The sequence below is a fragment of the Carcharhinus amblyrhynchos genome, chromosome 1, assembly GCF_965287045.1.
Source record: "Carcharhinus amblyrhynchos chromosome 1, sCarAmb.v2.hapA, whole genome shotgun sequence".
NCBI classification, from domain to species: Eukaryota; Metazoa; Chordata; class Chondrichthyes; order Carcharhiniformes; family Carcharhinidae; genus Carcharhinus; species Carcharhinus amblyrhynchos.
In genome coordinates this window covers 142,099,294-142,125,062 of record NC_137324.1, presented here as the reverse complement: position 1 = coordinate 142,125,062, position 25,769 = coordinate 142,099,294, and the positions used below count along the sequence as shown (strand labels likewise).

Here is a 25,769-nt window from a genome sequence, read left to right as displayed (position 1 = left end):
AGACTCCCCATTTCACTTTTGCATCTTTTGCTAATTACTTTGAAATAGAGTTTTAGAGCTAACGGCATGGAAAGAGGCTCTTTGGCCTCTTGTTCTCGATCCAGTTTCTCCCTATCTACTCTGTCCAGACCCCTCATGATTTTTAATATCACTACGAAATCACCATTCAGCTTTCTTTTCTCTAAGGAAATCAGTTCAAACTTATCTTCACTGAAGTTTCTCATCCCTACATTCTCATGAACCTCTTCTGCACCCCTTCTGATGTCTTCAAATCTTTCCTAAAGTGTGGAGGCCAGAATCGGGTGCAGTACTCCGGCTAAAGCCAAACTAGTGACTTATACAAAACCAATACAATCTCCCTGCCCCTATATTCTATGCTCCTAGACTCCCCAGTTCAGTATACTGTAGTTTTATTAACTCTTTCGACCTGTCTTGCATCTTTTAATAGTTTATGCATATATACACCCAATTCGATCTGCTCCACCATCCCTTTAGATCTCCAAACCTGAGTCTCCATGTGTTTCCTACCAGTATGAATCACCTTACACTTCTCTGCGTTAAACTTCATCTGTCACCTCTCTATGTCTTTTGGAGTTCTATTACTATGTTTTTGCAGTTAGAATTCTTCCAAATTTTCTATCATGTGAAAACTTTGAAATTCAGTCCTGTATAGCAAGATCCATGTCATCAATATACATCAGAAAAAGCAAGGTCCCAACACTGACTTCTGTCAAACTCCACAAACCTTCCTTCAGCCACAAAAACATCCATTACCCACTACTCTCTGTCTCCTGTCCTTTGGCCAATTTTGTATCCATGATGACTGTTCGTTTTATTCCATGAGCCACAACTTTGCTCACAAGTCAGTTATGTGGCACTGTGCCTACACCTGTTACTGGAGTTTTAGCATCCTACAGTGCAGAAAGAGGCCATTTGGCCCACCGAGTCTGCACCAACCACAATTCCACCCAGGCCCCACCCCCATATCCCTACATATTTACCCTCTAATCCCTCTAACCTATGCATCCCAGGACACTAAGGGGCAATTTAGAATAGCCAATCAACCTAGCCCGCACATCTTTGGACTGTGGGAGGAAACTAGAGCACCCAGAGGAAACCCACGCAGACACAGGGAGAATGTGCAAACTCCACACAGACAGTGACCCAAGCCAGGATTTGAACCCAGGTCCCTGGAGGTGTGAAGCAGCAATGCTAACCACTGTGCTACCATGCCACCCATGCATTCTTCTCATGCAAAGAGAAAGCAGAGAGCCAAGTGGGATAAATGGAATGCGTGGAAAGTATGGAATGACAGTTCTTCAGGGTAACTGAGGAATGGATGTGAGATGGCACAATGATTAGAGTGACTGTTGATAACAACATGGGATGTGAGGATGTGCCTGAGAGAAAGGAATGAGTGGAACTGCAAGTTGTCAGTGGAACATAATGCAAGCAATTGCTGGAGAAGTCAGATGTTGTTTCCTCGAGTAGGATGCCACTTCCTTTAGCCTGTTCTCATGAGATCTTGAATTTTTTGTGTTCAAGGGGTTACATTCCTGTTGCTCAGTTTTTCAGCTACTTCCATGCCTCTTTGGTTTGAGAGAGTTCTTCCTGCCATCTACAGGAATCAGTACCTTACAATATTCCCTCACACCTCAAAGGAAGAGCTAGAGAATTGGGAGGCAAGAAAGCAGCCTTTCCACTTTTCCCTTCTAGTACTGTGGTTGAAACCAGAGGAATTACTGTATAATTAAACCATGTTGTCTCCTAGAAATCCTTCTATAATGCAGATCATCATCACACATGCATGTTGTGATCAGTCAGGAAACCCAGAAGCAGGATGCTACTGCTTGGCAGCCATGAAAAATTGTATTTCTCTGACTAGCTGTTGTCCCTCTGCCGTTGCATACTGATCATTAACCATTTGCCCATTGATTCAAATTTTGTATTAAGTATGACTGAAATTTTTACCTTATCCTCATAGGACACCAGTACTTTCCTAGTTATAAATATATAATACTGTATGATGGGCAGTTAATCTTCTTTGCTTGTGTATAGCCATAGAGGAACAATCACGGATGTGTTAATTCAACTAAATGTAATATCCCTGATAGGCATTTGAAAAATGGAAAGAAGAAAAGGATGCATGTCAAACAGAAAAGCTTAAGAAACAAAAGGAAATTGAGAAAGAGAAGAGGAGAAAAGAAAAGGAACAAGTAATTGAAAAGAAGAAAGAAAATGTTGCAGCATTCATAAAATGGTAGGCAAATTACATCCTCACTCTATATTAAACTACTTCAGTGCATTGCACATTCATATCTGAACAGGTTACTTTTAATAAATTCGTGCCATTACCTGCAAGTTATTCAGTAACATCTGTAACAGCTTAATTTTGGGAAATATTCATTATACAATTATAGTTTAGCCCAGTTATGTACTTTACCTTAATCTAAGATGATAGAATTGTTACAGAACAGAAGGAGCCCATTTAGCACATTGTGCAGGCTTTCCAAACAAGCAATTCGCTTAATGCCAATCGTTCGCCTTCTCCCTGTGACCCTTTATTAGACCTTCCAAAATGCATTACCTCACATTTGTCCGAATTAAACTCCATCTGCCATCTGTCCACCCACGTCTCCAACTGATCTATATCCTGCTGTATCCTCTGATGGTCCTCATCGCTATCCGAGTTGGAGGGAAATTTGGCCACAAAGTCATGGATGTTTCAGGATATAGCAAGGGGCTGAGGACACAGCCTTGTGGGGCACCGGTGTTGCGGATGATCGTGGACGAGGTTTTGTTACTTATCTTTACTGATTGCGGTCTTTGCATTAGGAAATCTAGGATCCAGCTTGCAGAAGGAAGAGCCAAACCATTGGCTGATTAATTTGGAGTTGAGTTTTGTGGGAATAATGGTGTTGAAAGCTAAGCTGTGGTCAATTAATAGGAGTATGACATCTTTGTCATACTCTTTGTTATCCAGGTGTTCCAGGGTTGAGTTTAGTGCCAGGGAAATGGCATCTCTCTAATGGATCCAGCATGACAGTGATCAATTGGTTTGTGAAAAACACTCGACCCCTGTAAGATAGCATTCTGAGCAGTCCTGTCTAACAGCAATCCTGTCCAGCATCCTAGATGAGTGGCAACTTTGACCTCCACCTCTTGTCAGATTCCTCAGTGGAACTACTGACTTTCAGTTGGAGCAGATTGCTGGTATTCCAGGTGAAAGGCCTGATCTCTCCACTACAGGGTACATCTGCTACTGATCGGTTATAAATCCAGAACACTTGCACCAGTTGATCGTTGCGGAGGATGTTGCAGAGTAGATTTTTTCATCCTCCAGTTAGGTCAGTGAAACATGAGGAACATGTCATTAGCGCAAGCTGAAAAGACCACATCCCACACCCAGTCCTTGCAGAGTCACTGTCATTGTCCTCTCCCGCAAGAGGTGAAGGAAAGGCTGCATGCAGATAGAATACAGTTGGTCAGATAAGAGGCAGCCCTGATGCATTCCTCTTCCCAAAATGAGGTGGCACTATCAGGGACCCATTAACCCAAGGTCTGAAGGTGGAAGATCAGCAGCTGGGTGCGGAGGAATACCAACGTCTAATTAGTGTTTCCCCCCCTCTCTCCCTCACTCCAACCACATGGGAGATCAGAACCTCAGCAGTGACCCAGTACAGTCTTTCAGAAAAGAAAACCAGTAGGTCATGCAGCAGATCATCAAATTATCCATATCCTGCTTTCCCCGCATATCCCTTGACCCCTTTAGCTCCAAAAACTATATCTAATTTCTTCTTGAAATATCGCAACATTTTGGCCTTAACTGCCTTCTGTTGTAGGGAATAACACGCATTCACCACTCTCTGAGATCATCGAATCCTTACATTGCAGAAGGAGACCATTCGGCCCATCAAGCCCGCTCCAACAACAACTCCAGCCGGACCTATCCCAGTAACCCCACAGATTTATTCTGCTGATCCCCCGATACTAAGGGGCAATTTATTATGGCCAATCAACCTAACCAGCACATCGTGGGAGTATGGGAGGAATCAGGAATACCCGGAGGAAACCCACGCAGACACCAGGCAAACATGCAAACTCCACACAGTCAGTGGTCCGAGCCAGAATTGAACCCGGGTCACTAGTGCTGTAAGTTAGCAGTGCTAACCACTGTGCCATCGTGCTGCCCTGGGTGAAGAAATTTCTCCTCACCTCAGTCCTAAAAGGTTTATCCTGAGGGTGGCACAGTGGTTACCACTGCTGTCTCACAGTGCCAGGGACCTGGATTTAATTTTGGCCTCAGGCGTGTGGAGGTTGCACATTCTTCCCATGTCTGAGTGTGTTTCCTCCAGGCGCTGCGGTTTCCTCCCACAGTCCAAAGATATGCAAGTGAGGTGTATCGGCCATGATAAATTTCCCATGCTAAATTACCCCCGAGTGTCAGGAAAAGAAGTAGGGTAAATATGGCAGTGTTTGAGTTATTATTGTTATATGTATTAGTGAGTTCTCCATTCACCTGACGAAGAGGGAGTCCCCTCGAAAGCTTGTGAGTTTACTATCAAATAAATTGGTTGGACTAAAACCTGGTGTTGTCAGACTTTTTATTATGGAGAAAGGGCAGGGGACTGTGCCTGGGTAAGACACCCTATCAGGGAGTTGGAAAACTGTAATAAAAGGTTTTTCAGAAACGAAAAGGGGAGTGCAGTCCAACACAACCTATATAAGCATGGTCCACATGCTCCACAAGACCACAGAAAAAGCAAAGTAATGAACTGATGTAATTGGGGCAGCAAGGTAGCACAGTGGTTCGAATTCCGGCTTGGGACACTGCATGTGTGGAGTTTGTGCATTCTCCTCATGTCTGCGTAGGTTTCCTGAGTGCTCCAGTTTCCTCCCACAGTCCAAAGATGTGCAGATTAGAAGGATTGGCCATGCAAAATTGCTCCTTAGTATCGGGGGACTAGCTAGGGTAAATATATGGGGATAGGGCCTAGGTGGAATTGTGGTCAGTGCAGACTTGATGGGCCAAAAGACCTCTTTCTGCACTGTAGGATTCTATGATCTATGAATCTTTAGCTGTTTGGGACTGCCACATGCAACACCCTCCACTCCAGTTCCTGATCTGGAGGAGGGAACCGAGTGTATGGTGTCGAAATTTGCTGATGACACCAAGATTGGTGGAATGGCAAATTGCGCGGAGGGTGTGGAGAGTCTGCAGAAGGATCTAGATAGGCTGGCGAATGGGCCAGGAACTGGCAAATGGAATTTAATGTTGGCAAGTGCGAGGTGGTCCACTTTGGTAGGAATAATGGTAGGAAGGACTATTACTTACGTGGTGAAAAACTGCAGCAGGCGACGGTGCAGAGGGACCTCAGGGTCCTTGTGCATGAGTCACAAAAACCCAGCCTGCAGGTGCAGCAGGTGGTCAGGAAGGCGAATGGGATGCTGGCCTTCATAGCGAGGGGGATTGAATATAAAAGTAGGGAGGTCTTGCTGCAGCTGTATAGGGCATTGGTGAGGCCGCAGCTGGAGTACTGTGTGCAGTTTTGGTCGCCGCACTTACGCAAGGATATTTTGGCCTTGGAGGGAGTGCAGAGGAGGTTTACTAGGCTGATGCCGGAGTTGAGGGGGTTGAGCTATGAGGAGAGGCTGAATAAACTAGGCTTGTACTCGTTAGAATTTAGAAGAATGAGGGGAGATCTCATTGAGACATATAAAATGATGAATGGGATGGATAGGATAGAAGTGGAGAGACTCTTCCCGCTCGGAAAGGACAGTAGGACTAGGGGGCACAGCCTCAAGGTAAAGGGGGGGCGGTTTAGAATGGAGTTGAGGAGGAACTTCTTCACTCAAAGGGTGGTGAATCTCTGGAATTCTCTGCCTATTGAAGTGGTGGAGGCTGCCTCGCTAAATATTTTTAAGACGTGGGTTGATGGGTTTTTGATATGCGAGGGGATTAAGGGTTATGGGGAGAGGGCGGGAATGTGGAACTGAGCCACAACAGATCAGCCATGATCTTATTGAATGGCGGGGCAGGCTCGAAGGGCTAGATGGCCTACTCCTGCTCCTATTTCTTATGTTCTTATGATGTTAAGAGAAAGACCCCTCCGCAGAGGGACCTCCACAGTGGGAAATTCCACTGTTGAATGTCAACAAGGCATGCCATCAAGGTGACAGTCAAGAACAAGGAAGTGAAGGATTTGCAGCAGCGGGGATGGATGCGGTTCACGACTTGGGGCCAACGAACAGGGGTGCTCAGGCCATAGTCCACTGCATACCTGGGAATCCTCAAGTTGTCATGTGCCATCAGAACCATGCGTAACCATTTTGGCTTTGGCTATGCACTGGACATCAACCACCATACAATTTGCTAATTTGTAGGGTGTCATCCACCCAATCCTCCACACCCAGCACATCCAGCAGCTTTATAGAACCTTAGTTCAGCCACACTTGGAATGTACTGTTCAATTCTGGTCGCCACATACCAGAAGGACATGGGGGCTTTGGAGAGTGTATAGAAAAGATTACCAGGATGTTGCCTGGTATGGAGGGCATTGGCTCTGAGAAGAGGTTGGAGAAACTTGGTTTGTTCTCACTGGAACAACAGAGGTTGAGGGGCGACCTGATAGAGGTCTACAAGATTATGAGGAGCATGAACAGAGAGGATAGTCAAGCTTTTTCCCAGGATGAAAGAGTCAATTACTAGGGGGCATAGATTTAAGGTGCAAGCGGCAAGGTTTAAAGGAGATGTACAAGGCAAGGTGTTTCACACAGAGGGGTTTGGGTGCCTTTGTCTGCTTCCCAGACAAAACATTGTGTGATTGGCATCTTAGGCTCTCTGATCTCTGCTGTCAATTTCACATTGTTTATTTACACGAGTTTAGTGATTTCAAGGGTTTGTGGTTTGCTGTTTTTGAGACTTTTTAAGGGCTTTTATTATTGACTTTTTGCAGCGCACAATTTTTCAAACAAGCAAGTTATCAATTAATTACTTTTTTTCAAAGTTTTTGTTTACACATTACGATATTGGATTCATTGATTGCAATGATTGCAATTTGGACCATTTGCTATACTCCCGGCCCCATTTCACACTCAGAACGATGACTTACCTGGCCCTGCATGGCATCTCTGAGCCCTTCAGAATCTTCCCCCTGAATCAGTCCTGATCTCCACCAGCAGACCCTAGGCCATTGAAGTCCCCAGTTGGTCAGCTGCATAGCTGGGCAGTATCCTCCTGGAACCCTGGCAATGCCTGATAGGGCACCATTATGTGCCAGGGCCACTTCCAAGGAGGTGGGTTCTGAGTGGGGGTTGGCCTTTGGGGATGGGATCGTTCTGAGTGTGAAACAGGGCCGGGTGTATAGCAAATGGTCCAAATTGTTTTTTTTATCCTCGCCCGTGATCTTCCTGGCTCACCGCAGCAAGCTGGTAAGATCGATGCTCATATATAGTTTTACTGTAGTTGATTTAATTATTTTGTTCTGCTGTGTTTTATGCCAATATAAGGAACACAAAGAAAGAAATAGTTCTGAAGCAAAAGATGAAAGAAAATGCAAAGGAAGAGCAGAAGAAGAAAACTGAGGAAGAGTACACAAAGTTCGAGAAAGAAGAGAGAGCATCAAAAATATATGAGAAGTGGCTGGTAAGATTTAGGGTATAAATCTGGAAAGAATTTGATGAAAGTTTAAAAAGCTTCAATTCAATTCAAACCATACAAGCATTCACAGAAGGAAGCCAGACCAAAGACACCCAGATGCCTTTTCTAATCACATCTTCCTGCATCCAGCCCACAGCCCTGCAGCTTACAGCATTTAAGTTGCAGGTACAGGTACTTTTAGAAAGAATCTAGGTTTATGACTCCACCAACAACTCAGGCAGTGAATTCCAGACACCCACCCCCTTTTGCATAAAAATGGTCTCTGCCAATGAAGAAAATCATTCTATATGCCTTATTTAAAATCTTTGAAGTTTTGGCTGGTGGCAGATTCTTCCAGTCCCACTGGACCGCAAGATTCCACTGAAAGGAAGGATTGGAAAGTTTTGGAATCACAGTGATCACACTGTGGAAAATTTCTGAATTTTAGAATCACAGTGATGATCGTTGCACCAGCAGCACACTCTTACCATGGGTTTCACTGCACAGAATTGAGGGGGGATGGTGGGGTTCAGTGAGAAATTCCATTGCCTGATTTGATTTGATTTATTATTGACATATGTATACAGTGAAAAGTATTGTTTCTTGCGCACTATACGGACCAAACATACCATTCATAGAGAAGGAAATGAGAGAGTATCCAAAACAGTCTACCTGTTTGAGAGAGAAACAGCCACAAGCCAATCTTGCATTACCTGCCTGCCTCTCCTGGTCATCCATTTACCTGTCTAGACCTGTGCAATGACCGTTGAACTAGTGTGTCACACTCTCTGCTCCCTGTATACTCCACAGAATGTCAAGCCACTGTTCCAACCAAATCACACAGTGTGTGAGGAGCTGCAACTGGTCATACTTCCCCCAGACATAGTCGTCAGGGACACTAGCATGCTCCCTGATCTCCCACATTTGACAGAAGGAATATTTAGAAAAATATAAGAATGTTACCTTGCTTTCACCTTGCTTGTCCTCCTCACAATGTCTTTTTTGGTTAGAGAAAGGAGGGAGGCAAACAATAAAATAATCTGAGGGATTCTGCGGTTCCATGGATGTTTTTCTTACTGGAAGCCTATGTCCAGTGGGGTCCCCTGGGGATCAGTGTTGTGACCCTTCCTGTTTATGGTTTATGCAATTGATTTGGACCTGATTGTAGGAGAGTTAAGTTCGAGAATCATATGAAAATTGGTGGGATGGTAAGTAGTGAGGTGGAAAATCTTAGAGTACAGAAGGATATAGATGTGTTTGTCAGATGGGCTGATATGGCAATTGAAATTCAATCCAGCTAAGTGTGAGGTGATGCGCTTGGGCAGGACAAACAAAGCAAGGGAATACATAATGAATGGCAAGATCTTGGGAAGCACTGACGATCAGAGGAACCTTGGTATGCCTGTCTCTTAAGGTAGCTGGATAGGCAGATAAAGTTTTTTTATTCATTCGTGGGCTGAGCATTGCTGGCTAGCATTTATTGCCCATCCCCAGTTGTCTTGAGTATTTGGTGGTGGGCTGCCTTCTTAAATCACTGCAGTCCATGTGCTGTGAGTGACCCACAATAACATTAGGAAGGGCATTCCAGGACTTTGACCCAGCGACTGCTAAGGAACAGCAATATGTTTCAAAGTCAGAATGGTGAGTGGCTTGGAGGGGAACTTGCAGGTGATGATGTTCCCATGTATCTGCTGCCCTTGTTTTCTCGATGGAAGTGGTCATGGGTTTGGAAGATACTGTCTAAGAATCATTGAATTGCTTCAGTGCATCTTGTAGATAGTACACACTGGTGGTGGAGGGATTGGATGTTTGTAGGTGTGGTGCCAATCAAGCAGGCTGCTTTGTCCTGGATGGTGTCAAGCTTCTTGCAAGTTGTTGGAGCTGCACCAATCCAGGCAGGTGGGGAGTATTCCATCATACTTCTGACTTGTGCCTTATAATGGTGGATAGACTTTGGGAAGTCAGGAGGTGGGTTACTCACCACAGTATTCCTAGCCTCGACCTGCTTTTGTAGTCACTGGGCCAAATGTTACGATATCATTTGGCCTTTGTTGCTCGTAGTGTATTTGAAGGAAAATGTAGCTGGCCTGACTAATAAGTTCACAGGCAACACAAAAATTGGTGGAGTTGTGGATAGTGAAGAGGATTGGCAGAGGACACAGCTAGATATAGACTGGTTAGAGACTTGGGTGGAGAAATGACAGATGGAGTTTAATCCGGAGAAGTGTGAGATAATGCAGTTTGGAAGGTCTGATGCATGTAGGAATTATACAGTAACTGGTTGAACCATCAGGAGTACTAACAGGCAGAGAGATCTGGGCGTATATGCCCACTGACACTGAAAGTGGAATGCAGGTGGATAAGCTAGTCAAGAAAGCATATGGCATGCTTGCCTTCATTGGTCAGGGCATTGAGTATAAAATTTGGCAGATCATGCTGCAGCTGTACAGAAGCTTAGTTAGGCCTCATTTAGAATATTGTGTACAATTCTGGTCGCCACACTACCAAAAGAATGTGGATGCTTTGGAGAGGTTACAGAAGAAGTTTACCAGGACATTGCCTGGTCTGGAGGGTCTGAGCTATGAGAAGAGATTGGATAAACTTGATTTGTTCTCACTGGAATGATGGAGATTGAGGTGTGACCTGATAGAGGTCTACAAGATTGAGTGGCATGAACAGAGTGGATAGTCAAATACTCTCTCCTAGCGTAGAAAAGTAAATACGAGGGGACATAGGTTTAAAGTGCATGGGGAAAAGTTTAGGCTCACTTGTTGCCTCACTTGTGTGAGGCAAGTTTTTTTTACAAGAGGGTGGTGAATATCTGCCTGTGGAGATGGTGGGAGCAAGTACGATTACAGCATTTAAGGGGTAACTAGACAAATACATCAATAGGATGGGAATAGAAGGATGTGGACTCCATAAGTGCATACGGTTTTTAGTTTAGGCAGGCATCATGATCAGCGCAGGCTTGCAGGGCCAGTGGTCCTGTGCTGTATTTTTCTTTGTTCTTAATAATCGTACCCATTTTGCGGCGGGGAAAAGTCATAAAACTGGCACGATGCAGCTAGCAGGAGTGGTGCCCATTTCCATTTTACCAAAAAAAACGACGTGACACGTCAATTTGCATTCATCAATGTAACTAGCGTTCTTCACTCCCAATTAGCCCAGCTCACCTGTCTTAATGACCTCGTTCGCTGCAGCACTGAGTGTGAGCGAGGAGGTAAGTCTCTACTTTCAAACTGCTGCTGTTGTTCACGGGGTTCCACTTCTTTCAGTATGAACCCAGGATCAGTGTGCTGTCCTTTGGTCTTAGCACTGACTCTGGCTCCTAGTGCTGGTAGCAGCAAGCAGTGTTGCTGGAGGGTTAGGGGCTAGAAACTCTCTGAAGTGGCAGTGTTACAGCCTCAGGACTTGTCAAGCAGCACTACTGCATGGGTTCAAGATGTGTGTTTCTGAATAGGGGAAGGGGCTGTGGGAGGTGTGTTGCAAGGGGGCTGTGAGGGGATATGGGGAGTTTGTGTTGCTGTGGGACTGTGGGGGGCTATGGGGAGTATCTGTTGCTGTGGGGGGAGGGTATGGGGAGTCATAGAGGTTTACATCTTGGAAATGGGTCCTTCGGCCCAACTTGTCCATGCTGCCCCTTTATTTTATAACCACTAAGCTCAACCCAATTGCCCGCATTTGGCCCATATCCCTTTATATCCATCTTACCCATGTAACTGTCTAAATGCTTTGTAAAAGTCAAAATTGTACCCTCTTCTGCTACCTCTGGCAACTTGTTCCAAACACTCACCACCTTCTGTGTGGAAGAATTGTCCCTCTGAGCCTCTCACCTTAAACCAATGCCCCTTAGTTTTAGACCCCTCTATCTCTGGGAAAAGATATTGACTGTCTAGTTAATCTATACCCTCATTATTTTATAGACCTCCATAAGATCACCCCTAAGCCTTCTATGCTCCAGAGAAAAAAGTCCCAGTCTATCCAACCTCTTTATAGCTCACATTATCAAGTCCCGGTAACAGCCTAGTAAATTTCTTCTGCACTCTTTGTAGTTTAATAATATCCTTTCCACAATAGGGTGATCAGAACTATATTCCAAGTGTACCTTACACTGTCCTGTATGACTTCAACAAGACGTCCCAAATCCTGTATTCAATGTTCTGACCACTGAAACCAAGCATGCCTTCTTCACCGCTCTACCCACCTGTGACTCCACTTTCAAAACATGTACCCTTAGACCTGTTTGTTCTATAACTCTCCTCAATGCCCTACCATTAAATGAGTAAGTCCTGCCCTGCTTCGATTTAACAAAATGAATCACCTCACATTTATCTAAAACTCCATCTGCCATTTGTCATATCACTGGCCCAATTGATCAAGATCCTGTTGTAATCCTAGACAACCTTCTTCACTGTCCACGATACCACCAATCTTAGTGTCATCTGTGAACTTAGTAACCAAATTCTCATCCAAATCATTAATATAAATGACAAATAACAGTGGACGCAGTACTGATCCCTGAGGCACACTGGTCACAGGCCTTCAGCTTGAGAAACAACCCTTTGCAAACACATTCCGTCTTCTGTCACAGAGCCAATTTTGTATCCATTTGGCTACCTCACCCTGAATCCTGTGAGATTTAACCTTATGCAACAACCTACACTGCAGTACTTGTCAAAGGCTTTGCTAAAGTCTGTGTGGAGAACATTGACTGCACTGCCCTCATCTACTTTTTGGTTACCCCCTTCAAAACACAATCAAATTTATGAGACATGATTTTCCACTGAAAGCTACGTCCCTAGCCTGAAGATCCAGTCTACCTTCTAACAACTTACCTACTACAGATGTGAGACTCATCAGTCTGTAGTTCCCAGGCTTTTCTCTGCAGTCCTTTTTAAACAAAGGCACAACATTTGCCACCCTCCAATCTTCAGGCACCTCATCTGTGGATGTTGATGATTCAAATATCTCTGCTGGGGACCTGCAATTTCTTCCCTAGCCTCCCACAACGCCCTGGAATACATTTCGTCAGGTCCTGGGGACTTATCTGTCTTGATGCACTTTAAGACTTCTAGCGCCTCCTTCTCTATTATATGTACACTCCTCAATACATCACTATTTACTTCCCAAGTTCCCTAACATCCACGCCTTTTTCAACTAAATATTAATGAGAAATATTCATTTAGGATCTCATCCATCTCTTGTGGATCTGCACGTAGATAATCTTGCTGATCTTTAAAAGGCTCTCCTCTCTCCCTAGTTACTCTTATGCCCTTTATGTATTTGTAAAATCTCTTTGGATTCTCCTTTGCCCTATCTGCCAAAGCACTCTCGTGTCCCCTTTTTTTACCTTCCTGATTTCGCTCTTAATTCTACTCCTACACCCTCTGTACTCTTAAAGGGAACCACTTGATTCTAGCCGCCTATGCATAAAATGTGTGCCTCCTTCATCTTCTTGGCCTCAATATCCCAAGTCATCCAGGCTTCCTTAATTCGACCAACCTTGCTCTCCACTCTAAGAAGAATGTGCTTACCCTGAACCCTGGTTAACACACTTTTGAAAGAGTGTGTGCTGCTGGAGGACTGTGGGTGTTAATCCTCTAGAAGGTGTAGGTAATAAAATTTAACAAAACTTACTCTAACTTATAAATCAAAGAAAAGGGTTTAATAAAGAAACTTCATTACTCCAACATTTGAGGCCTCACCCTGGCCCATTCCAAGCAATTTAACAATTCCCAATAGCTTCTTATGTATACTGAGTCAGCTGATCATCACATTTTGTCATTGGTTACAATAATGGATAGGAACCACGGTCACGTGGGGATCCCAGAGCCTGGCGGGGGAGGGGGGGTGGGGGCGGTGATGGGTGGGTTACTGTTAGGAAGGGGAAAAAGAAGAGGAGTCATGATCCAAAGACTACCCGAGAGGTAGTCTCCCAAGATATCAGGGGTAAGGTGACAACTGGGGTAGAAAGGACAAGAGAGGAAGACCAGAATGCCTCAGAGGGAACGAAGGGGGCTGGATGTGAGATAGTGGTGGGGGATGGGAGGGTTAAAGGAATTGATAGGCGGTTCTGTGGGCAAAAGCGAGACTCCAGGATGGTAGTCTGCCTCCCTGGAGCAGGGGTACAGGATGTGTCGGAGAGGGTAGAGGGGATTTTGAAGGGCCAAGGGACCCAGGCGAATGTAATTATACACATAGGAGAGAAGGACGTAGGAAGGAAGAGCAGGGGGGATATACGTAGGCAGTTCAAGGAGTTGGGGGCCAGGCTGAAGTGCAGGGCCTCCAGGGTGGCATTCTCTGGGCTGCTGCCAGTGCCCAATGATAGCAGGGCTAAAAATAATGAGATCCTGCAGCTGAATGCATGGCTGAAGGATTGGTGCAGGACAGAGGGTTTTACTTTTGTAGACCATTGGGAAGTCTTTGTGAGGGAAGGGCACCTATACAAGTGGGATGGGGAACATTTAAATGGGAAGGGCACAAATATTTTAGCTGGGAGGTTAGCTGGAGTGTTTCGGCAGGATTTAAACTAATATGAAGGGGGGGTGGGGAGGAGACAGATAGCTCAGTAGGCACTGGGATTGGGAGCGAGTTGGGTGACAGGGTAAGTCTAGATGATAGGAAAATCTCCCAGGAGAAGGAGGATCCGAGTGGGCTTGTAGGTCTTCAGTGCATCTGTTTTAATGCGAGGAGTGTGACGGGTAAAACGGATGAACTTAAGGCCTTAATGTTCGCGAGGAATTTAGATGTGGTGGCAGTGACAGAGATGTGGTTAAAGGAAGGGCAGGACTGGCAGTTAAATATTCCTGGGTATAAGTGTTTTAGGCATGACAGGGGAGGGTCGAAAAGAGGAGGGGGAGTGGCGCTGTTAGTTAGGAAGCAGATCACAGCGGTGCAGAGGGAGGGTAATATAGAGGGGTTAGGAATTGAGTCTCTGTGGGTGGAGTTGAGGAATAGGAAGGGAGTGATTACTATGCTAGGGGTGTACTACAGACTGCCCAACAGCCCGCGGGCAGTGGAAGAGGGTATATGTAGAGACATTTTGGATAAGTGTAGGAAGAACAGGGTTGTTGTAGTGGGAGATTTTAATCTCCCTGGGGTCGATTGGAAGGTGCCTAGAGCTGGGGGTTCGGATGAGGAGGAATTTGTAAGATGTGTATTGGAAGGGTCCTTGGAGCAATATGTAGATAGCCCAACTAGAGAGGGAGCTATATTGGATTTAGTTCTGGGAAATGAGCTGGGTCAGGTGGTTGAGGTTGCAGTAGGTGAACATGTGGCTAATAGTGACCACAACTCTGTCTGCTTTAGGATACTAATGCAAAAAGATGAGTGCTGTCCTAAGGGGAGGGTGCTAAATTGGGGGAAGGCTAGATACAGCTGGATTAGGCAGGAGCTTAGGGATACAGACTGGGATAGGCTGTTGGAGGGCAAGTCCACGTTAGGCATGTGGGAGTCTTTCAAGGGAAAACTGAAATGGGTGCAGGAAAGGCATGTGCCGGTTAAGAGGAAGGATGGGAAAGGTAGGATTAGAGAGCCGTGGATTACTAGAGATATTGAGGACTTGGTCAGGAAGAAACGAGAGGCGTATGTTAGGTCTAAGCAACTGGGAACGGAGAGAGCGGTGGAGGAATACAGAGAAAGTAGGAGGGATCTCAAAAGGGGAGTTAGGAGGGCAAAAAGGGGGCATGAAATGGCTTTGGCAGGTAGGATTAAGGAAAATCCAAAGGTGTTTTACTCCAATGTTAGGAGCAAAAGGGTGGCAAGGGGTAAAATCGGTCCTCTCAGGGACAGACGAGGGAAATTGTGCTTAGAGTCTGAGGGAATGGGGAGATCCTGAATGAATACTTTGCGTCGGTATTCACAAAGGAGAGGGGCTTGATGTCTGGTACAGTCTTTAGACCAATTGAAGGAACTGTCCATTACGAAGGAAGAAGTGTTAGGGCTTTTAGGTAGCATTAAAACTGATAAATCTCCGGGGCCTGATGGCATTTATCCTAGGCTGCTTAGGGAGGCGAGAGATGAAATTGCTGGGCCTCTGACACAAATCTTTGCCTCTTCTTTGGACACAGGTGAGGTCCCAGAGGACTGGAGGATAGCGAACGTGGTACCATTGTTTAAAAAGGGTAGGAGGGATAACCCTAGTAACTATAGGCCGATGAGTTTGACGTCAGTGGTAGGCAAGTTGATGGAGAGGATTCTTAGGGATAGGATGTATGAGCATTTAGAGCATTGCGATCTGATTAGGGATGTGCAGCTTGGCTTTGTAAAGGCCTTGTCTTGCCTTACGAATCTGGTAGAATTTTTTGAGGAGGTGACAAAAACGGTCGACGAAGGACGAGGCTTTGATGTCGTCTATGTGGATTTCAGTAAGGCGTTTGACAAAGTCCCTCATGGTAGGTTGGTAGAAAAGATTAAGGCTCATGGGATACAGGGCCAGGTACCTAGATGGGTTGAGAACTGGCTTGTTAAGAGGAGACAGAGAGTAGTAGTGGAAGGATCCTTTTCTAGCTGGAGGTCTGTCACTAGTGGTGTGCCGCAGGGCTCAGTACTGGGACCTCTTCTCTTTGTAGTATATATAAATGACTTGGAAGAGGGAGTAAGCGGTGTGATCAGCAAATTTGCAGATGACACTAAGATGGCTGGATTGGCAGGCAGTGAGGAGCAGTGTCTGGCAATACAACAGGATATAGATAGGCTGGTATATTGGGCAGACATACGGCAATTGGAGTTTAATCCGGATAAATGTGAGGTGATGCATTTTAGCCGGAATAATGTAGGGGAGAGTTACATGATAAAGGGTAAACCTATAAAGAGTATAGAAATGCAGCGGGACCTGGGGGTGCAAGCGCACAAGTCTTTGAAGGTAGCAGTACAAGTGGAGAAGGTTGTGAAGAAAGCCTATGGTATGTTAGCCTTTATAGGAAGGGGTAGAGAGTGTAAGAGCTGGAGTCTAATGTTGCAGTTGTATAGAACATTGGTTAGGCCGCATCTGGAATGCTGCATCCAGTTCTGGTCGCCTTACTACCGGAAGGACGTGGTGACTCTGGAGAGAGTGCAGAGGAGGATGTTGCCTGGTATGGAAGGACTGGGTTATGAGGAAAGATTGAGCAAACTGGGGCTGTTTTCCCTAGAAAGACGGCGACTGAGGAGGGATCTAATAGAGGTATATAAGATTATAGAGTAAACAGAGGTAAGCTATTTCCTATGTTAGAGACGCACAGTACGAGGGGCCACGGGCTTAGGGTGAGGGGGGAGAGGTATAACACGGATATTAGAGGGAGGTTTTTCACACAGAGAGTAGTGGGGGTATGGAATGCTCTGTCGAGCAAGGTGGTGGAGGCAGGCACTCTGGAGTTGTTTAAGAGTTACTTAGACAGGCACATGAGTGGGTTGGAGATGGGAGGATATAGGAGATTGTTTTAAATAAGGTTCGTTAGCATTGGGACGTCCCTAGTACTGTAAAAGTATGTGGAATCACACTAATGTTTTTCTCTTTTAATTCACAGGTTTTAAGTCGGTCTGCCTTGTTGCCCAACAAGGGGCATACACGCAATGAGTCATACTCAGGCTGCTCTTGAATGTTCGAGAGTAGTCTAGTGCTTCATGTCATTAGTGTGTGCTTAAACTGGACCAGATGCTGGCAACACGACAGCTCAGTGACTACCACTGTTTGCTGTGTAGACACATGGATTTGGGCCAGTGTCTGTGGGAGGTTGCGTATTCTCCCCGTGCTTGCGTGGGTTTTCTCCGGGTACTCCGGTTTCCTCCCACACCCCAAAGATGTGCTATTAGGCTGATTGGAGGTAATAAATTGTCCCTAAATTAGTTTCCCTCAATGTGGAATGCCATAAGCATAGATAAGGGTCATGGGTGGAGGGGGGACTGGTAATGTCAAAATGGCGGCGCGGGCTTGTTGGGCCAAAGGGCCTGTTTCCCAGGCTGTTTTCGTTCTTTGTTCTTTGTTTATTGGATCAGTCCTTTGTTTCAAAATAATTTAAGACAACCATCCTCCAGTATTCTGAATAACTTTCCAGTACCTTTCCTTTTAGTATAGCAGTATTAGTATATTTAGTATAACTGTAGATTTGCACCAACCCAGTTAAGTTTAGAAACTTCCTTGTTTTCCAGCATTTGTTTAATGCTGACCAAATCAATTCTCAAATTCATCTTCTGTTAAACTTTTTGTTGAGCGAACATTGTCCCATAAGGACAGATGCCTCGCTAAATATTTTTAAGACACGGGTTGATGGGTTTTTGATAGGAGAGGGGATTAAGGGTTATGGGGAGAGGGCGGGAAAGTGGAACTGAACAGCGACAGATCAGCCATGATCTTATTGAATGGCGGGGCAGGCTCGAAGGGCTGGATGGCCTACTCCTGCTCCTATTTCTTATGTTCTTATGTTCTTATGACACTCAATGGTACAATGTGGCCATAAAAAAAAACTATTTATATATCAGACAGAAATGTCCCCATATCCAATGCTTCGACTAACACTTGGGTTTCAGCCACCAATGTACTTTTGATTACTGTTTTTATTTTCTTTGCTTCCCAGGCCAAGGGGCAATAACTTTGTTATCTACCAAGAATATTATGAATCTGGCACCACTCGAATGTCCATCTGGTAGATTGGCATGTGAAGCAACACTAAACACAACTAACTTCATGCTTTCCTGTTCTCCTAAGGCTGGGAATTTAATTACACATTCCTCTAATTAGAATCTTTTTTTAGAAGTTTTATTTGCCTGCAAGATCTTACTGAGGTGCACCTTAATATGAGAACATAAGAACATAAGAAATAGGAGCAGGAATAGGCCATCTAGCCCCTCGAGCCTGCCCTGCCATTCAATAAGATCATGGCTGATCTGCCACGTCTCAGTTCCACATTCCCGCCCTCTCCCCATAACCCTTAATCCCCTTGCCTATCAAAAACCTATCAACCCACGTCTTAAAAATATTTAGCGAGGCAGCCTCCACCACTTCAACGGGCAGAGAATTCCAGAGATTCACCACCCTTTGAGTGAAGAAGTTCCTCCTCAACTCCGTTCTAAACCGCCCCCCCCTTTATCTTGAGGCTGTGCCCTCTAGTCCTGCTGTCCTTTCTGAGCGGGAAGAGCCTCTCCACCTCTATCCTATCCATCCCATTCATCATCTTATATGTCTCAATGAGATCTCCCCTTGTTCTTCTAAACTCTAATGAGTACAAGCCTAGTTTATTCAGCCTCTCCTCATAGTTCAACCCCCTCAGCTCCGGTATCAGCCTAGTAAACCTCCTCTGCACTCCCTCCAAGGCCAAAATATCTTTGCATAAGTGCGGCGACCAAAACTGCACACAGTACTCCAGCTGCGGCCTCACCAGTGCCTTATACAGCTGCAGCAAGACCTCCCTACTTTTATATTCAATCCCCCTCGCTATGAAGGCCAGCATCCGATTCGCCTTCCTGACCACCTGCTGCACCTACAGGCTGGGTTTTTGCGACTCATGCACAAGGACCCCGAGGTCCCTCTGCACCGTTGCACGCTGCAGTTTTTCGCCTTGTAAGTAATAGTCCTTCCTACCATTATTCCTACCGAAGTGGACAACCTCACATTTGCCAACATTAAATTCCATTTGCCAGTTCCTGGCCCATTCGCCCAGCCTATCTAGATCCTTCTGCAGACTCTCCACACCCTCCGCACAATTTGCTGTTCCACCAATCTTGGTGTCATCAGCAAATTTCGACACCATACACTCAGTTCCCTCTCCAGATCATCTATATAAATGGTAAATAGCTGAGGCCCCAGCACCAACCCCTGGGGCACTCCACTAGTCACCAACCGCCAATCCGAATAGCACCCATTGACCCCCACTCTCTGCCTCCTATTTGACAGCCAATCCTCTATCCACGCTAACACCCTACCCCCAACTCCATGCCCCCTGACCTTCTGTAATAACCTCTTGTGAGGCACCTTGTCAAACGCCTTCTGAAAATCAAGAAACACCACATCCACCGGCTCTCCTTTATCCACCGCCCTAGACACATCCTCATAGAACTCCAATAAATTCATCAGACACGACTTCCCCTTAACGAAACGGTGCTGTGTCTGCTCTATCAAACAATTCTCCTCAAGATGCCTCGCTATTTTCTCCTTGATCACGGATTCTAACATTTTACCTACAACAGACGTTAAACTAACCGGCCTATAATTCCCTGCCTTTTGCCTGCCACCCTTATTAAACAACAGCATAACATTTGCCGTTTTCCAATCTTTCGGCACTTCCCCGGAATCCAGCGACGTTTGGAAAATAATCACCAAGGTATCCACTATCACCTCCGCCATTTTTTTCAGAACCCTTGGATGCATTCCATCTGGTCCTGGGGACTTGTCCACAATCAGTCCCTCCAGTCTGTCGAGCACTGCCTCTCTAGTAACAATAATGTCATTCAGGCACTCCACTCCTACCAAATTATTCACATCCTCGTCCGTGAAGACCGAAACAAAAAAGTTATTCAAGGCCTCAGCCATTTCCCCATCCCCTACCACTAAAGGGTCCAACGTTCACCCTAGCCAGCCTCTTCCTTTTTATATATTTATAAAAACTCTCGCTATCCTTTTTTATATTAAGCGCTAGCCCAGCTTCATAGTTTATCCTACCCTTCTTTATCAACTTCTTTGTCATTCTTTGTTGACATTTAAACCTCTCCCAATCCTCTTCTCGCCCACTATTCTGGCTACTCTAAACGCATCCGCTTTTAATTTAACACTTTCCTTTACCTCCTTCGTTATCCACGGCTGATTATCTCTCCTCCTACGATCCTTTTTAACCATCGGAATAAATTTCTGCTGAGCACCAAGAAAGATCTCCTTAAAGATCCTCCACTGTTCCTCAGCAGACCTATATTACTTAGCTCCAGGACATTATAGCTTCCATCTGGTCTTGCCTGTGTGCATAGCCAATTTAGCTGTCCTATCATACTGCTCAACAATTCTGTTTCTTTTTCATTGGCCCATTCCTCTTTTTCCACCGACCTTTCTCTAGCGATGGAATGGGACTAATGCTGTTTAGATATCCCTGTTGACTCATCATAAACCCAAATGTACCTTGTCGGATATCAAGACCAAGAGATCAAAAAGCACCAGCTGCTTGACTCCCTATTTTAAATTCTGTCTTCAGCTTCTCAATTATCCTTATTTCAAACTCTTCTGTGCCATCCCATGGGAAATCATCCAGATGTATCACAAAAATTCCAGCTAATTTTCCTTCAGACTTTCAGTAAAACTTTACTGGACCTGCCTTTAACTGGACACAGCCAGTCTTCAGCAATACAGAACTTACAGACAAATAGCAAACCCTTGATGTCATCACCTAACCTAAATGTATTCATTCAATTTCCATAAATGTACTGTTTCTTTGGGCGGCCTCAAAACAACTTCTTTGAAATGTTTCACCCTGCAGAAATGGCGCTTTGATATCTATTGATTTAGACATCCAATTATTAGATGCTAGAACAGCAGAAAAACGTTTCTCGGTGTACATCCCAAACTCTTCCCAGCTGTCCAGCTCTCTTTGTTTGGTCTCTCTCCCATGAGCTCCATTTCGTTGGCAGCTATCAACACTTCCCCATCATGGGGACTTCTACTCCTATTATCTGTTTGATTGCTAGTCTTCCTTGTTAAACTCTGGCCTCTACTGTCATGTCTGTTCTGTCATGTCATGTTTACTGTGTTTACCCCAGTCCAACGCCGGCACATCCACATCATGTCTGTTCCTGTCAGGGCTGCTACTGTCAGACCGCTGTTTTCTCTTGACACAACTTTGGTCACAGATTTGTGACTTTTTCCTGCATTCACAAGTACTCAGTCTCATCCTTTGGACTTAGATCTCACTTTTTTTGCTTCCATCTCTCCACTCCATTTTCCCGATCTTTGGCTTCTTGCCCATGCTTTTGGATGTTGAGCAGTGTTTACACTTTGCTGAGGTTTTTCCTGCTTTCCCAATTATAGTTGCATCCTTCCACTCACTTGACCCTTTGAGAGTGTGTGATACCACTATGCCTACTTGGGCTACCTGAACCTTTGAAGTAATAGCTTCATCCCCTGCTTCACTGATACTTTGTTAATCATCAAATTCCCTCTTATCTATAGTAGCTCAATTGGGGCAGTGTGTGGGGGCACAGTTACTGATTCAGGGTGTGTGTGCGGAGGGTACAGTTACTGGTTCAGGGAATCTGTGTGGGGTAGTGTGTGTGGTTCAGGATGTGTGTATGTGTGTCTGGGGGGGACAGTTACTGGTTATGGGAGTATGTGTGGGGCACTGTGTGGGGTACAGTTACTAGTTCAGGGTGTCTGTGCATGTGGGGCAGTGTGTGTGGGGTACAGTGACTAGTTCAGGGTGTCTGTGTGTGGGGCAGTTAGTGGTTCAGCGTGTGTGTATGTGTTTGGGTGGGGGAGATGGCAGCGTGTGTTTTTTTATACAGAGAGGTGTTTGATAATTTTAGTGGTAGAAGATTGAGTGTCCTTTAATTTTGTCCTTTAAAAAGCGTTTAGACAGTTGCATGGGTAAGATGGGTATAGGGGAATATGGACCAAACACGGGCAATTGGGGCTAGCTCAGGGGTTTAAACAAAAAGGACAAGTTGGGCATTTCCATGCTGTAACCTCTGTGACTCTGTGACTCTGTGAGAGAGAGCAACAGATATTTGATAATTAATTGTGTATGGTAGCAGGGTTGAGTGTCATAAATTTGGTAATTTTTTTTATACAGACAGGTAGAGAGAGAGAGAGAGACAGGCAGAGAGAGAGAGAGAAGGAGTGGCAGAGAGAGAAAGAGAGACAATTATTTGATAATTGTGTATGACAGCAGGGTTGAATCTTTTTTAATTGGGAACATTTTTTAGAGGGAGAGGCAGAGAGAAACAGATATTTGATAAATAATTGTGTATGGTAGTAGTGTGGAGTGTCCTTTAATTTGCTGATTTTTTTATAATGTGGAGATGCTGGCATTGGACTGGAGTAACCACAGTAAGAACATAGAACACTACAGCACAAACAGGCCCTTCGGCCCACAAGTTACGCCGATCACATCTATACCTACTAAGCCATAAACGTATCTATAACCCCCAATCCCATTAGATCCCATATACTCATCCAGAAGTCTTTTAAAAGACCCCAGCGAGTTCGCCTCCACCGCCACCGACGGCAGCCAATTCCATTCACTCACCACCCTCTGAGTGAAAAACTTACCCCTAACATCTCCTCTGTACTTGCTTCCCTGCACCTTAAATCTGTGTCCTCTCATAGCGACCATTTCAGCCCGGGGAAATAGCCTCTGAGAATCCACCCTACCTATTCCTCTCAACATCTTATAAACCTCTATCAGGTCGCCTCTCAACCTTCGTCTCTCCAGGGAGAAGACTCCCAGCTCCCTCAACCTATCTTCATAAGACATGCCTCCCAATCCAGGCAACATCCTTGTAAATCTCCTCTGCAACCTTCCAATAGCTTCCACGTCCTTCCTATAGTGAGGCGACCAGAACTGCGCACAGTACTCCAAGTGGGGTCTGACAAGCGTCTTATAAAGTTGCAGCATTACTTCCCGACTCCTAAACTCAATCCCTCGATTAATGAAGGCCAGTACACCATATGCCTTCTTGACCACATTCTCCATCTGCGAGGCCGATTTAAGAGTCCTATGGACCCGGACCCCAAGAAGTCTGACAACACCAGGTTTCAGTCCAATCAGTTTATTTGATAGTAAACTCACAAGCTTTCAGGGTTTGCCCCTTCGTTAGGTGAATGGAGAGTTTACCCCAGTCCAACGCTGGCATCTCCATATTATTATCCATTTGTGACAGACATGCACAGTACAGCAACTTACAGGCCAATACTGCATCTAAAATCTCCAAATTAAATTTCATTAGCCTGTTACAGCCTCTATCAAAATCCATGATATACTTTTTGTTGATATACTGGTCTTCTGACCCTGTCAAATATCACCCATCCGTCATAACTTTCTAAGAACTTGTCTTTTTTGGTAAAACTTATTTAAGTATCATAGCAAGAGCTGTAACCCATCTTCTTTATTTGGAGCATCTGCTATCCAATCGGAAAATATTTTGCTCCTTATCTTGCTCCTAATCAGAAGTGACAAAGCTAACACATACCTTGCTTTTTCTCAGAATTGTGATGTCAAGGGTCCACATTTCCACCTCCATCTTCCATTGCCGATATGGTTTGGCATCTAAAAAGACAGGGGGACAATCAAATTCACATCCTTCTCAATCTTTCAATGTTGATCGTCCACAGGGAAACTCTTCAGGTATAGGCAATAAAAAATAACAAAACTTAGTCCAACTTATAAATCAAAGAAAAAGGTTTAACAAAGAAACTTCAGTACTCCAACATTGAAGGCCTCACCCTGGGCCATTCCAAGCAATTTAACAATTCTCAACAGGTTTTTATTTATACTGAGTCAGTTGCTCAGCTGATAGGGCCTGGGTGGGGTTGTGGTCAGTGCAGACTCAGTGGGCCAAATGTAGAATTCTATGATTCTGTGATGAGATGGCTTTTGCAGTGCAGGCACTTGATCTTAGAATCATAGAACCATACAGCACAGCAAAGGCCCTTCAGCCCATCAAGTTCACACCAACACATTAGAAACATCTGAACTCCCACCTAATCTCATCTGCCAGCACTTGGCCTATAGCCCTGAATATTATGACGTACCAAGTGTTCATCCAGATACTTTTTAGGCAACCCACCTCTGCCACTCTACTAGGCAGCATCTTCCAGACTGTCACCACTCTCTGGGTTAAAAAAGATTTTCCTCTCACCCTCCAAACCTCCTGCCCCTCACCTTGAACCTGTGTCTCTTTATGACAACCCTTCAACAAAGGGGAAGAGCTGCTCCCTATTCACTCTGTCCATGTACACCTCAATGAGGTCAGCCCTCAATCTTCTCTGCTAAAACAATCCAAGATGACACAACTTCTCTTCATAACTTAAATGTTCCATTCCAGGCAACATCCTGGTGACTCTCCTCTGCATCCCCTCCAGTGCAATCAGATCCTTCCAATAATGTGGCAACCAGAACACACAGTAATCTTGCTGTGGCCTGACTAAAGTTCTATGCAACTCCAACATGACTTCCCTGTTGTTGTAATTTATGCCTCAATTGATAAAGGCAAGTGCCCCATGTGCCTTTTTGACCACCCTATTAATATGCTGTCCCAATTTCAGAGATCTGTGGATAAACCCCAAGATCCCTTTGCTCCACAGAACTTCCTAATGTTCTACCAGTCATTGAGTACTTTCTTCTCAAGCTGCTCCTTCCAAAGTGTATCACCTCACATTTTCAGGGTTGAATTCCATCTGCCACTGATCTGCCCATTTGACCATTCTGTCTATATCTTCTTATGGCCAAGACACTCCGCCTCACTGTTAAGCACCCATTCAATCTTTGTGTTATCCACAAACTTACGAATCCTACCCCAACATAGTCTTCAATGTCATTTATATAAATGACGAATATTAGGGAGGCCCAACACAGATCCCTTGGTATGTGGGCACTGACATCAAGTCACTGAAACAGCCTTCTGTCATCACCCTCTGTCTTTTACAACTGAGCCAATTTTGAATGCACTTTATCAAATTACCCTGCATCCCATATGAATTTATCTTCATTGTAAGTCTTCCATTTGGGCCCTTGTCAAAGGCTTTGCTGAAATCCCTATAAACTACATCGACTGCAATACCCTCATTTATACCTCCTCAAAATATTCAATCAAATTTGTTAACCATGACCTCCCTCTGACAAAGCCATGCTGATTTTCCCTGATAGCTTTGCCTTTCCAAGTGGAGATAGAGGCTCTCCTTCAGAAATTTCTCTAATAGTTACCCTACCACTGACGTGAGACTCACTGGTCTGTAGCTCCCTGGTTTATCTATACAACCCTTCTTACATAGCTAACTCACATTAGCTGTTCTCCAGTCATTTGGCACCTTTCCCATGGGCAGAGAGGAATTGAAAATTTGGGTCAGAGCCTCTGCAATCTACTCCCTTGCCTCCCAAAGCAGCCTAGGACACAATTCATTTGGATTTGGAGATTTGTTCACTTTAAAGCTGCCAATACCTTGTCCGTCCCTATGTCA

General features: G+C 44.9%; 1 protein-coding gene across 1 annotated transcript in view; it reads left to right on the top strand.

Annotated features, from left to right (window-relative positions):
* Positions 1 to 25,769, top strand: part of LOC145345640 (uncharacterized) — a 157,660-nt gene that overhangs the window by 128,547 nt on the left and 3,344 nt on the right. The window contains exons 9-10 of the mRNA XM_080193461.1: positions 2,113 to 2,260; positions 7,510 to 7,645. Coding sequence (XP_080049587.1) covers positions 2,113 to 2,260; positions 7,510 to 7,645 — 284 coding nt within the window. The remainder of the gene's footprint in view (positions 1 to 2,112; positions 2,261 to 7,509; positions 7,646 to 25,769) is intronic.